The following is a 13,748-nucleotide window of genomic DNA, read 5'->3' as shown; positions in this document are numbered from 1 at the left end:
GTAGGAGCAATATCGGGACTTGACTTCATCCAAGGTGAGATTTTCAGGCCATGGTTGAATGATAAATTGTGCCCCCTTGACTGTCCATGGATCACGTTTTAAAATATCCTCAAGGTTGACTCTCTGCTTGAACTGTAACCTAAAAAAGATTAGGCCGAATCTCAGAGATTGTCCACGAGTTGGTAGATTTCCAGGCTCGGTTCAAGACGGCAGAAATGGTGCTTCTTCCACACGGTTTCCAGGTAATGATCTTCCCTAAGAGGACATTATCAGAGCCTTTAACCGGCGTCAGGTTAGGTGGTCTGCCAATGTTAAGTACAGACGCTAGCAGGGTAGAGGTTTGGGCCACTACTTCCTCCATCTCAGCATCGTCGTCGTCGTCGTCGTCTTCGAATGGGTTGCAAGAACGGTGTCTTTTGGAACCCATTAAGGGCAAGGTATGTAGAACCTAAGGACCGTGGTGTCCCAAGAAGGAGTCGGAGCTCGCCGTTGTTTCCGTTGACATACGTAGAATTCTGCGAGGGAGCAATAAATGAATATAGATGAGACAAAAAAGAAACGTATTGCAATTAAATTTAATAGAAATGACGACTTAGTAACAAAAGCTCCATTTTCTCTTGAAAAATATATCATTAATGTTGATGTCGATTTTTGGATCGATCAACAATCAATAATGAAGAATGAAATTATAAAATATTTTTATAAGGGTTTAGAAAGACGTCGTATAAGAAACGATTTAATAATAAAGAGCTGTAATAATATACGAATATTAATTGATTTTATTAATAGAGAAGGTTATAAACGGGCGAGGTGACGAACTCAACGGGCCGAGCTCAAAGCAATAGACGTAAGAATACAATATAGAATGTTAAAAATGAGAATAAGAGCTTGCGTGTGCGAAAATTTTCCTCTCCTCTTCTATTTATAGGCGAGATAGAACCTTCTGGCCGAAGACACGTGTTTCTCGATCCATTTTCCTCGCCGAGGTCATAGTCGTCCGAGATCCGATCTTCGCGGCGTGGTCTGCTCTTTGACTGATCCTTCGGATCAGGAAGACGTGGTCGAACTGGCGTCCCTCACCGAGTCGGGAAATGCTGCTGGGCTTGGGCCGACCTGTCGAGAGTGAATTGGGCCCGTAATTGATATCGCGGGCTGGTTTTCAGACTGATTATGGGCTTCCATCGGACCTAAGCCCATTTGAAATGATATTTTAATATTTGAGTTTTTATACGCCCACAATTAATGGCCAGATATAGTCTTATTTTCGTTCTTGAAGACTTGAACTGACTTAAATATTTAATAATCTCATATCAAATATTAAATATAAAAATGGTAACTACATTAACGAATATAATATTAAAGGCAATTTCATTACATTACTTTTCGCGTTTATTGATATGACCACGATAGCAACACAACAGCTGATAATAACTATTACAATTTTCAAAAAGTTGTTGCTTCACAGTGGAAAATTTTGAAACAATAATTATTCATTTTGTACTCCCATTTGTCTTCTTGCTAAATGAAATTTGGCTTACAGTAGATGGGAAAATAGTTTAAGCAGTTACGAAAATTATTACCAGCCCCTCAATTACTGGTTAACGGAAAAGCGATTATTTTTTAAGAGCCTTCTTCAGCGCAGTTTTTTTTCTTTCTTCACAAAAACACGATTGACTAGCGCCATTGCCCGGATATTTCAACTAGTTGGGTTGAAAAAAAAAATATTTTTTCTGTTAAATTTGATTGACCATTGAAAAGGGTAAAAAAAATATATGTATTAAGAAGGTGATAGTAAAAATAAAGTGAATTTGACCTAAGAAGCTACGTTATAATCATTTACCCTATTGAGTTCAGATGTATCTTGGTACTCATGCTATCATAATATGTCACATATAATTGCTAGATTATGAAAACAACTTTTTATTTTTAATTTTTCTATCATATACTACTTGTGGTAGTTGGAGATACAATCGCTAGACTCCTAATGCCATAATTAAACTAAGTACAAATGGCTAAGGAGTTCTTTTCAATATCCCAAAAGTGTTATTAAAAACATTTAACCATTTCTCTTTTAACTAAAATGAGGTAATGGTAGGTCTAAGAAAAGATTTAGATCTACTAATTTAAGAAGCTTCAGCTATAAGTTCTTCCTTTATGTATTCATCTAGAATTGACTAATTACAACATTTAATAAGGACCATAAAACCAAGTCCGTATAGTTTGTTTAATCCCACACGGTTCATTAAATAAAACCTTCGCTTTCTTTCTATATATTTCAGGAAAATTAAAATAATTTAGAGATTGAGCTTTAAGTATAGCTATCTCTACTAAGTCCCACAACTTTGAAACGCAACTATATTTTGCCGACAAGAGCTTTAGAAAAACTTTATTATTTATCTATTTAGTGAAAATTATATAATTGGCACTTATTTCTCCATTATTGATTGGTCCCATCTATACAATATAACCCACAACAAACAATCCATACGAAAATAATATAATCTTATCACTATTTTATTATCAAAAGCTCTGTGCGTGAGAGTGAGCAGTTCAAGTTCCATGTTTAAGATCGTCACCAAATTTCTAAGAAACTCCAATGCATTTTTTTTCTTTCTATATATTTTTATATTTAAGTTTTTTTTTTCTCTCTAGATATTGGTAATAGAGTAAAATTACATTTTTCTTTTCCTTGAGAGTCAGCGTCTCATGTAATTTAACAGAAAATGCTTTGTGACGAACGTATTTTATTTATGATCATGATTCAAGAATTTGTTTACTTCCGATACGGCTTTAAAATATTATTCTCAGATACAATTTCGTTCTAATCGTGAATAATATATAAGAGAAAGCCTAATGAATTTAGGTATTTTTTTTTCAATGAAATGTTAAATTAATCTATGGTTCGGTAAGTTTATAAAATTTTAATGATAAACTTTATTTAATTATTCCTTTTACAAAACTTATGCTAGTGTCATCAAAAACTTTTTTACCCTTCAAATTTTTATGTACTTGTCGATGTTTTCATTGCAAACTAAGTTTTTTTTTTTTTTTAAATATAAAATTGACAACCGACATTTAAATTTATTCAACTCCAGTAACGATCATCATCATCGTCAAAAAAAAAAATTAAATAAAAAAATATAAATAAAAATTATACTTGACTCTTAAGCCACGCAAATTTTGTGAGTTGGCACTACATCTATAATGCATGATAATATATTTACATGTTTTGGACCCACCACTATGTTGTGTTACTAAAGTCCAATCTCCTTATGAGCCCTAATAATGATTGCTGTAGAAAATGACAAGCCCCTAAAAAGGAATATATTAATCAGTGCACAATATGCTATTTCACACTCAAATAATTAAGTATTATAAAAATTCGGAATTAATCAGTGCTATTAGACTGAATTATATTCGTACATTTTCTGTGTCATTCGGCTTTTACAATATTTAAATTTTGAAGCATAAAACGGTCTTCATTTTTGGATGATTGCACCATGTAATTATTACATACACACTAGGCAATGTACATAAGCATACACGAGTCTTAATAATAAAATACTAAATTATTTGGTGATCGTAAAAGCATAATGAATCCACTAGCAAGTAGCAACAATATACAATATGCATACTTAAAATCAAGTTATTTATCCCTTAAGAACTTGCAATTATAGTAGATCAACAGCAGAGATTCTCTGTACATCACAAAACAATAACAAAAAATAGCAAGGCACAAAGTGTAATTATTATTATTATAAAACCAGTGGGGAAAAATGCCATGTTTATAAATGACACCGACAGCATAATTACAATTCTATAAACGTTTATATATAATCATTAGCTATTAGCATTCTTTTATCCATAAACAAGCCTATAAGCATTTCCATAAATTAAAGCTGGATTTAATTAATGTTTGTATGATATTGACTTTTGCAATAGTCAATTTTAATCCACATGTGATTTGAATAGTTATCTCATCTCATGTTATGATAGATTCTCTAAACCACTAAAAGATAATGAAATCCACTTCACAAGGCACAATACCAAAAGTAAAAGCAAGATGAAAATAGACGTTAAAAAAAACAAATGGGAAGAGATAAGAATTCGCCTCCTGATTAGCGATTCTTCAATTATGAAAAATGATGTTTCACCGACGCAATATAAAAGCTCAACCATCATGATGAAAGATTTGGTTGTTGAGTAAATACTTAATGCTACTATAAAAATCACTTTAGTCACTAAACCACATTAGTCACTTTTTCATTTCTATTTTGTATAATTTACAAGTTAACCATATGGTTTTTTTTTTTTAAAATTTATATTATGGAACTTTTTTTTATAAAGAATATTATGGAATATTTCAACGTGTAATTAATGCAATGAAAAAACTTTAATGCTGATTGTTTATCAACAAACTTAGAAATTGAACCATATAGATTCGATGAAAAAGCTTGTTAATCGTAATTGCTTAATTAATTTTAGAGTAAACAAATTTCAATTTTTCAAAGAACATTTCTTTCTATTGACGGCAACTCAATTCAGGGAATTCGAACCTTTTTTTTTTTAAACATTTTTTTTTTTTTGAGGAAACGTGGGCGGGATACCACGGCAATGCATTCCTTTGGAACATGTTATCACATTTTTAAATAAATTATATAGGAACAATAATAATACTACTACTACTAAATAAATAAATTAGATGAACACAAAAAATGACGTGAGTTTCAAATTAGGTGGTGGAGTTCATTATTATTCTGGAACAGATGACAAGGCATAGAAGAATGATATTCATAGTACGACTATGATTCTTCAGCAGCACCACCATTACCATTGAATCTCATTCACCCATTTATATACTCACAACCCAAATAGAAGGAAACGAAACAAATAAAGAAATGAAATACCACAACATTGAAGACCCCCCAAAGGGAAACAGCCAAAAATCGGTGAGAAAAACAATCCTCCTGATCCTCTTCTTCACCACCCTCACCACCTTCCCTCTCTTCCTCCGGCGAGCCCCGCCTCCGCCGCCACTGGAAGCCCCCACGTGCGACATATCCAACGGCACGTGGGTCCCAAGCCTCGACCCGCCCTACTACACCAACGACACGTGTAAGCTCATCATCGACGAGCAGAACTGCATGAAGTTCGGCAGACCCGACTCCGACTTCCTCCGATGGCGATGGAGCCCCGACAGCTGCGACCTCCCAAGGTTCGACGCCGGAAAGTTCCTCTCCCTCGTCGGCGACAACAAGTCCATGGCCTTCGTCGGAGACTCCGTCGGGAAAAACCAGATGTACTCTCTCCTCTGCCTCCTCGCCGGAGAGGCCGGCGAGCCCGACCACGTCAGCGTAGCGGAGTTCGGACACGGAAACGAGACCACTTACTTCAAGAGGTTTGTCTTCCGCGGGAGGTATAATTTCACGGTGGCCACTCTCTGGGCTCCGTTTTTGGTTCGGGCCGAAGAGTCCGACCCGAACGGGTATTCTCGGAATAGCCGGATGAACCTTTTCATCGACGAGCCGAGCCCTGGTTGGTGGCCTGAAGTGGCCGCCTTCGATTACGTCGTCGTCTCGGCTGGTCAGTGGTTTTTCCGACCGGCCATGATCTACAGGAATAAAACCCTGATCGGCTGCTCCAACTGCCCTAAACTCGATTCGGATTCGGGTCCGGACTCTCTTCCGAGGCTCACCACGTTCGAGGTGTACCGCGAGGCGTTTCGCACGACGTTTCGGGGTCTGGTGGAGCTCCGGGGACGGGGATATGGGGGGTTGACTTTCCTGAGGACTTTTTCGCCGTCGCACTTCGAGGGCGGCGCGTGGAACGACGGAGGGAGTTGCGAGAGGACAGAGCCGTTTCGGAGGGAGGTTTCGGCGGAGTGGTACGTTTCGGAGATGAGGAGAGTTCAGGTTGAGGAGTTTGATGAGGTGAGACAGAGAAATGGGTCCGGGTTTCGGGTTATGGATGTCACACGTGCGATGTTCTTGAGGCCCGATGGACACCCTAACTTCTATGGACGCTCGTCGCACCGGAACATGTCCTACGCCGACTGTGTCCACTGGTGCGTCCCTGGTCCCGTTGATCTCTGGAACCAGATTTTGCTCCACTCCTTGACTGACACGTCATCACACCCTTAGTTTGAATTTTTAAATTTTATCCGTGATTTTTTATTTTTTGTGTATAGAGGGTCAAGTCATACATACGAAAATTCATGTATTACAATTTTTTTTTTTTTTTTTTTTTTTGTGGTGTTGTAGTACATAGTATATACACAGTGATTAGGTACCGTTTCAGAGAGAAATAATGTTTGTTATGTTGAGTGACCATGTGAAGTACAGTTCATTGAAGTGTTGATTAATTTCTTGTTATGAGAAATCAAGAGGTGTGTAAGGATTGGCTGGCTGTTTATAAATATCTTTTTTTAATGTGGTGAGAGGAATGTCTCTGAATAATATTAGTTTACAGGTTATACCGAGTTCGATGTAGTTATTTCTCGGATTACATAAAGAATGCAACAACTTTTCTGGTTCCAAAGGTGGTTTTTAACTTCTATTTATAAACAATTATATGACACGCCTTTTCATGGAAGTTTGGTCTTCCTAGTGGATAGTTCATGTATATTTTACAAGACGCAATACAATATTTACCCTGATAGGTACCAATGGGAGATGAGAGTTCTATAACTACTAATAAAAAATAAAATATAGAAAAAAAAAAAAAAACAAGTAGCGATGATAGATAAGTGTGGTATCTGGGTGGAAGAGAAAACAAGAAAAACAATTATTTCTGTTTTTCTAGTTTCATTGGTTCAACGGTGCGTAAGTTACAAGAAAAGAATTCTAAATATAACAACGTTTTTCTAGGAAAAATTGCTTCAATTATCACATTCTTTTTCAATTTTTCATCAAAAACTTAATTCGACCAAAAATACTACTAAATCACTTGTACAAATACAATTTTACCATCAATAATTGATGTCAACAATTTATGTAAATTGTTGACTTAGATGTCGATTGTTGACATCTATGTCGACAAATAGAGAACTCAAAACTCATAGATATCAGGAATAAATGTCAATCGTTGACATCTATGTCAACAATATATGTCAATTATCGACATCATGTTAAGGATAAAATTGTATATGTACAAGTGATTTATTAGTATTTTTGACCAAATTAATATTTTGATGGAAATTTGAAAAAAAAAAAACTTATTAGATAATGATAGTTAAAGCAATTTCTCTTTTTCTAATGATCTATGTGCTTGCTTTCAGCTTGATATAGACTCAGCTCAGCATATAGATGTTTCTTAGCATATAGATTTTATTAGCTATCCCCTTTTCATGTCTCCTTCCGTCGTCACTTTTTTATTAATTTGACTAAAAAAAAATAACAAAAAAGAATGAAGACGTGATCTATTTTGATTAGTGAGACATAGAATGATACACAAAAGAATGAAGACGTGATCTATTTTGATTAGTGAGACATAGAATGATACACATAAAAAAGACAGATCCGGATTCTTTGACAAACAGCTCCAAAACCGCCTGTTTAAAATCATAAGCTTGGAAGAGTAAGCTGATTTGGTGCGTATACTAGACATATTTATAAATATTACACACCACACTGTAGTATACATGACTATTTTATATTTCTATCTTACTTGAGATATGACGACATAATCAATCATTCATATGCATGTTGTTAGCCGGATAATCTCAAATCAGTCTTTCATAACGAAATCTTGATGAAAACCAAGATGTGCAAAACTAAAATGTAGAACACAAAAGAAGACCTGAGCAACATAGTTCGCTGCTGACTCTCGTTGCGGCCACCCTTGTGGTAAGGCCCGTAATCGGAAAAAGTTGATTCGTTCTCAGACATGCTTCGTCCGAACCGATTTCGAGCTGCCTTTGCCTCGACATTGTTACCATCATCGACCCTCCTCCACAGTCCGTTCAGTCTTGCAAGCTCAATCTCTTTTGAATGGATTTCACCAACCAGCCCTTCTGCTTGACCCTACATAAACATGGAGAAATAACAAGGAACTCAAGTATTCGGAATCATAACAAACAACACTGTTGTGTCCTCGAAACACGGAAAACAATATAACGCTTATGTTTTACAATAAATTAAAGAGGCAATGTACGGCAGGCCCCTATAGTATTAGGGTGGTGACACTTTGGCCTGTATAATTTAATATATATCACCCTATTGTCAAATGCAAGGACGGGGCCAAAAAAATGTTGGTGGGTGGGGGCTAAAATGAACTTTTTTTCGAGAGCTATTATGCAATATTTTTTTTACAAATATTTTTATACATGAAATTTTTTAGAAATATTATGACAGAAAATTATTTTTCTTTTACTGGTTATTAAGAAACTACCTTCCAAGAAATACAAGGAAACTTTCAAGTAGAAAAAAAAAGGAAAAAAGGAAAAAGGAAAGGGGTATAAATTGTCACCACCCACCCTAAGGATTGGTTTGGAACCCAGATTTTACGATGGAGAATGAAATTTTGAAGGAAAATGTGAGGTAAAATTCAAACGAAAATAGCATGAATTCTCGTATCTTTTCCATCAGATTTTCCAGATTCCAAGCATACCATAATACTAAGGGTCATGGCCCTGTTATGAACCCAGGATTTCGATCTCATGATGGGAGCCATTGTGATTTAATTGCTGGAAAATAAGAATACTAAGAATGCAAAGCTCCACCGTAACCCAATCTCTTCTCGTTTTGAGAGAGATTAAGTTATTTGGTTGGACTTATTTTCTCATTAACTTAGGGTCTCTTAAATAGACCTAGGTTTACAACTTAATGGACCGGGCCCAAAACCATAAACCTAGATACACAAATGAAGCTACTGTGGGCCTCACCCTACGCCGCAGCATCTTCGCGGACGTCTTCACCTTAGGTTTGGGCGAAGTGGTCGTTTTCCTATTCCGGAACAGGGGCGAAGGCTTGGGTGAGGATTCCGACTCCTCCGGTGCCTTAGCTTTCGTCCGAGGACTCGTTCGTGCTACGGGTTCTTGAATTGGATCCACCATTTCGAGATTAGGGTTTGTATTTTGTGGGTTCGTGGTTTGGGTTTCGCAAGATTGTTTAGGGAGAGAGAGAGAGAGAGAGAGAGAGAGAGAGAGAGAGAGAGAGAGTGCAATGAAATGAAGATTATCATTTGGGTCTCGGGAATTAAAATATGCAAATGATTTTTAGGTGGTTACATACAGTTTTGGAGAAGAGCAAGAGAGAAGGAAGTTGAATCGACGTTTGTTTGGAGAGAGAGAGAGAGAGAGAGAGAGAGAGAACAAACGGTTTAAGGGAGAGAGAGATAGAGAGAGAGAGAAATAAAAAAAAAATTGAAAATTGAAAAGAATTAATTGAAGAGATGGGCGGTTAAATGGAGAGAATGCTAAGAATAAAAAATGAGGGTAAAATTGCATTTGTGCACAAGGTCTAGTAGTGGTTTTGAACAAATTAGCATTTTGGTGAGAAATGGGAAAAAAAATTATCAAATGATAGTACTTGATGCAATTTCTCTAATTGTATTTGTACAAATAACTTACTAATATTTTTTGTCAAATTAAACTTTTAGTGGGAAATGGGAAAAAACGTATCAAATGATAGTACTTGAGGCAATTTTTCATTTAATTAACTTAAATTCAGAACAATTAACATTCATAATTTAAAAACCTAATAGCATAATATAAAACCCTAATTCCATAATAGGAAACCCTTAATTTCTCAAACTAATAAACCTAGATACTAAAAATGTAGCATTACTCCCTTCCTTTTCTTTGAGCCTGTCCTCAAGCTCAAACTTAGAAATCTCAAGCAGAATGGTTGCCGTCGCTTCTATCACAATAGTCCTCCATGTTATAGTAGTTCAAATTGTAACTTTTGTAGGTGTTAGACCAAACAACTTCGTTGAGCCTGCCACGCCCTCTGCGGTCGTGGTCCCACGCGATGCGGTCATACCCTATACCGAAATTCGCGTTCTTGCCCAATCCACTATAGTTGCCTCTGCCACAGGCACTTCCGCCATAACTTGCTCCGCCATAATCGCCTTCACCATGAGGTCTAGACCAGGATGGGCGTTCTCTTGAAAGCCAAATTTGACCCTCCGAGATCAGATTCACGCCTCCCCATTCACAACCACATCCCACACTCTGATCTTGCTGTCCATGGGCCGCCTCTACCCTCCGGTGCTCCCAAGATAGCCCGACCACCCTCGCACCTCGACGCCTCCGATGTTGCTCTTTCTCCACGCCTCGCCTTGACAAATCACGTTGTTGCTCGTTTTACTCGCCCTCCCTCGAACCTCTTTCGGTCGTGGACCACCACTATCCAACTATCCGCTGCTGCCGCTTACCCCAAACTCAGAGACTAGGGTTTCGGGGTCGCCGAGATTGTCGCCATCAAAGCTGCCACCGCCGTCACCAGCCCCCACTCGCCCTCAACTCCATTCTTCAACCTCATCTGGCCGAAAACCCCTTCCATGACTGAGAAATCCCGTATTTTGGGTTTTGGGTTCACATGTCAAGCGAAACCCTAGGTCTCTGCCTCGTCCAACACTGTCAACAACCCCGAGTCCCGATGGATTGTCACTGTCTATCAAGCCCAACCAACCACATGCGCCGTCGGAGACGTGTTTTCCCAGATTTTGGAGTTTTTGTCCTTCGGCTCTATCTTTCAAATCTGGATCTGGAATTTTCAACACCACTTTTATCGTAGCCGTCGCCCTTTCGTTGCGCGCCGCATCCTTGATGGCCGGGCTATTGATCTCTCCAAACGAAAACGCCTTCATGCGTGCCCCCACGGTCGTTAGTTGAAGAGCGACAATAAGATCATATTATTGCTTCAATTGCATTGTCATTGCCATAAACGCTTCCAATCTTGCATGAAATTTTTTGAGATGGCCCCCATGACGAGTGACTCTGATACCAAATTGTTATGAACCCGGGATTTTTCGATCCCGTGATGGGAGCCGTTGTGATTTAATTGCTGGAAAATAAGAATACTAAGAATGCAAAGCTCAACCGGAACCTAACCTCTTCTCGTTTTGAGAGAGATTAAGTTATTTGATTGGAAGCTGATTTTCTCATTAACCTGGGGTCTCTTAAATAGACTTAGGTTTACAACCTAATGGGCCGGACCCCAAACCATAAACCTAGATACACAAATAAACCCTAATAATTAACTTTAACTCGGAATAATTAAAGTACATAATTTAAAAACGTAGTAGCATAATATAAAACCCAAATTCCATAATATAAAACCCCTAATTTCTCAAACTAATAACCTTAGATACTAAGCATGTAACAAGCCCTGGCATTATTTACCGGGAAACCATCTCTCAATGGCCCTAGTTATTGCGTCAAGGGGGAATCAAACAGAGAATTAATAAGGTCCCAAGGATCGCCTTTATCACTAGACCAACTGATTTAAAAAAAAAATCATGTTGTAATGTAAAACGGAAACTAACGAGGCCCCAAAGATCGCCTTTATCACCAGACCAACCATTGATTTTAAAAAAAAAATAATACTGTAATGTAAGCAAATAAAACAACGCCAAAGCTCGCTTTTAGATTCTACTGATAAAATGGATCTGAATTCCAACTAGTTTTTTCAGTGTAAAAAAAAAAAAAAAAAAAAAGTGTAAAAATACCTATAAGTGTTCTAGATCTAATTCTCAGAGCAATTGGTTTTTCTCGTGATACTTTAGAACTAGGAAACCTTATATAGAAATGTCACTGGAGTTGCACAAACAAACCTGTTTAGCAGCAAGTTGCTCAATGAGGCTATGAAGCTGTTTATCCAATATCTTCTCTCTCTGTGCTGCAATTTTAAATTTCTTCATAAAATCAAAAGTTCAAAAATTTGACACCCAGCGTTGAGTTCAGAAGCACAAGATATTCGAAGAATAAATGATATGTAATACCCGGGGAAGGCTGTTTCAGAGCATTATCTTGAATTTGTGACCATTGTCTCTCCAAAACCTGAACTCTTTCTTCCATCAAACCCTGAGCACAAGAAAAAATATCAACATAACTTTTCCACGAAATTAAAATGCAAAGCTCGATTTAAGATCAGAATTAAAGAATCATACCAATTCTTTTCTCTTGCTCTCCATTTGGTCAAGTATTGCAGACTTTTTGGATTCCGTGGCTTGTCCAGCTTCAGATGCTTTCTCCGACTCATTGTCGGATTGAGTGGTCTTCGATGCAGTTTTTGCATTTTCCAGCTCCTCTCTCAAAGTCTTCTCACTCTCCTCCATCTCCTGTAAAGATTTTCACCAAAACAAAAGAAACTCAAAAACCAAACAGCCACTAAGAATACTAAAACATGAAAATTGAGCTATGTTTTTTTATCTAGGATTTTCCATCAGAGAAAAGAACAACTTTCGAAATCAATGCAATTTCTTTTTCTTCTCCTCCTTTTCGAACGAGGGAAATAGAGGGGGAAAATTAATAATAGAAGAAATATGTAGGGCATGTGTACCTAAGGTGCAATTGGTGCTATTATTTTCTCTTTCTCAATTTTCAATCCTCAAAAGTTATATATTTTCATCAATGCAAACCTAGCTTTAATAAATAAAATCCTAAACTATAATCCGAATCAGACCTCTAACTTGGCAAGAAGCGAATTCGCTTCGTGAATCTTGTCCTGGATTTTGCTCTCGCAGTTCGATATAGCCTGTTCATAAGCCGCGTTTTCTTCTCGTAGAGTAAGCTCTCTCAGTTGCGCCTTTAACAACACAAAATGAAATGAAACAAAAACGAGGTCTCAATGGAAGAACAACCAGTTCGGCTTAAATAGGGAGCGAATCGAAGAGACGAATGACCTGATGACGAGTCCCGGAGTGAGCGTTGAGCTGGAGGGCTAGGTCAGCGCTGGAGGCCACCGAGTGGGCGTGGAGCTGAGGAAGCCGCTCCGAGATGTCCGGCGGAGGAAGCCTCAGCCGTAGATCTTGGATCGAACGGCTGAGATTGGCCGCCTTGTGGTCAAGCTGGAGGGCGTAGTTCTGCTGGTCCGGAGTGTAGATGATCGGGATCGCATCCTCGCCGCCGTCTTCGTTTCCTTGCCCTCCGCCGGCGCCGACCACGTCCGCCGCCCAGGCAAACAACCCCGCCATCTCTCCTTTGCTTCTGCAATGGCTTCGCGGAAGACAACATCTGACTGTTTCTCATTGGGCTTTCTGGTTATACCAGGCCGGTTACTTGAAATGACGTGGCAGTTTTCTTGTCATAATCCCCTAGTCATTCAAATTATTAAGACGATATCTGTATTGTCAATGTTAATGTTCTTAAATTGAAAATTCTACAAATTTAGAAGAGAGAAAAGAGTTATAAAGAGAGTAAATAATAGAAGAAAAAAAAATGAATGAGTAAAACGTAGAATCGGGATGAAATTTTCATTCTCCATCTACATGCATTTCTAGTAAATTTGTGTATATTAGTTAGTTAATAAATTAGGTATAGGGTAATTAATACATTTACGTGTTTCATGTTGCATCGTTAAAAACTTTACTAGGAAAAACTCAGCGGGATAGAAACGTCAATAAAGAAAAAAAAGAGTACAACTGTGCAAACCTCCCTCGGATGCATACATGGGTGCATTCTTTTATAAATCTTGCAATTTACGAATGTCATGAACATGTTTTCTGAAAGTTGAAGTGAGGAGCTCATTTGTGAGGAGATCAGATGAGTTATCACAGGAACGAATATACTGGATGCCGATAACATT

At 37.8% G+C, this 13,748-nt stretch overlaps 1 protein-coding gene and 1 pseudogene across 1 annotated transcript; one reads left to right on the top strand and one right to left on the bottom strand.

The window, feature by feature from the left end:
• Positions 1-4,637: 4,637 nt before the first annotated feature.
• On the top strand, positions 4,638-6,436 carry LOC149408279 (protein trichome birefringence-like 19 pseudogene; annotated as a pseudogene).
• A 1,018-nt stretch (positions 6,437-7,454) lies between these two features.
• Positions 7,455-13,192, bottom strand: LOC149408278 (golgin family A protein). The gene is made up of 6 exons (XM_089616563.1): positions 12,847-13,192; positions 12,627-12,749; positions 12,112-12,282; positions 11,944-12,025; positions 11,776-11,840; positions 7,455-8,021 (listed from the first exon to the last, which is right to left on the bottom strand). The coding sequence occupies exons 1-6, from the start codon at positions 13,135-13,137 to the stop codon at positions 7,734-7,736; spliced, it is 1,020 nt and encodes a 339-aa protein (XP_089472689.1). The 5' UTR covers positions 13,138-13,192; the 3' UTR covers positions 7,455-7,733.
• Between the last annotated feature and the right edge of the window lie 556 nt (positions 13,193-13,748).

The sequence above is a fragment of the Urtica dioica genome, chromosome 1 (genome assembly GCF_054948205.1).
Source record: "Urtica dioica subsp. dioica isolate 48M chromosome 1, U.dioica_male_clone48M_v1_H2, whole genome shotgun sequence".
Classification (NCBI taxonomy): domain Eukaryota; kingdom Viridiplantae; phylum Streptophyta; class Magnoliopsida; order Rosales; family Urticaceae; genus Urtica; species Urtica dioica.
Note: the sequence above shows the minus strand (reverse complement) of the source record. Positions and strands in the feature narration are given on the sequence as shown.

Coding starts and splice junctions, on each gene's coding strand:
- LOC149408278 (XM_089616563.1), bottom strand. CDS start 13,137: ATGGCGGGGTTGTTTGCCTGGGCGGCGGACGTGGTCGGCGCCGGCGGA. Junction 12,750..12,846: donor ACTCCGGGACTCGTCATCAG/GTCATTCGTCTC, acceptor GTGTTGTTAAAG/GCGCAACTGAGAGAGCTTAC. Junction 12,283..12,626: donor CGCTTCTTGCCAAGTTAGAG/GTCTGATTCGGA, acceptor AAATCTTTACAG/GAGATGGAGGAGAGTGAGAA.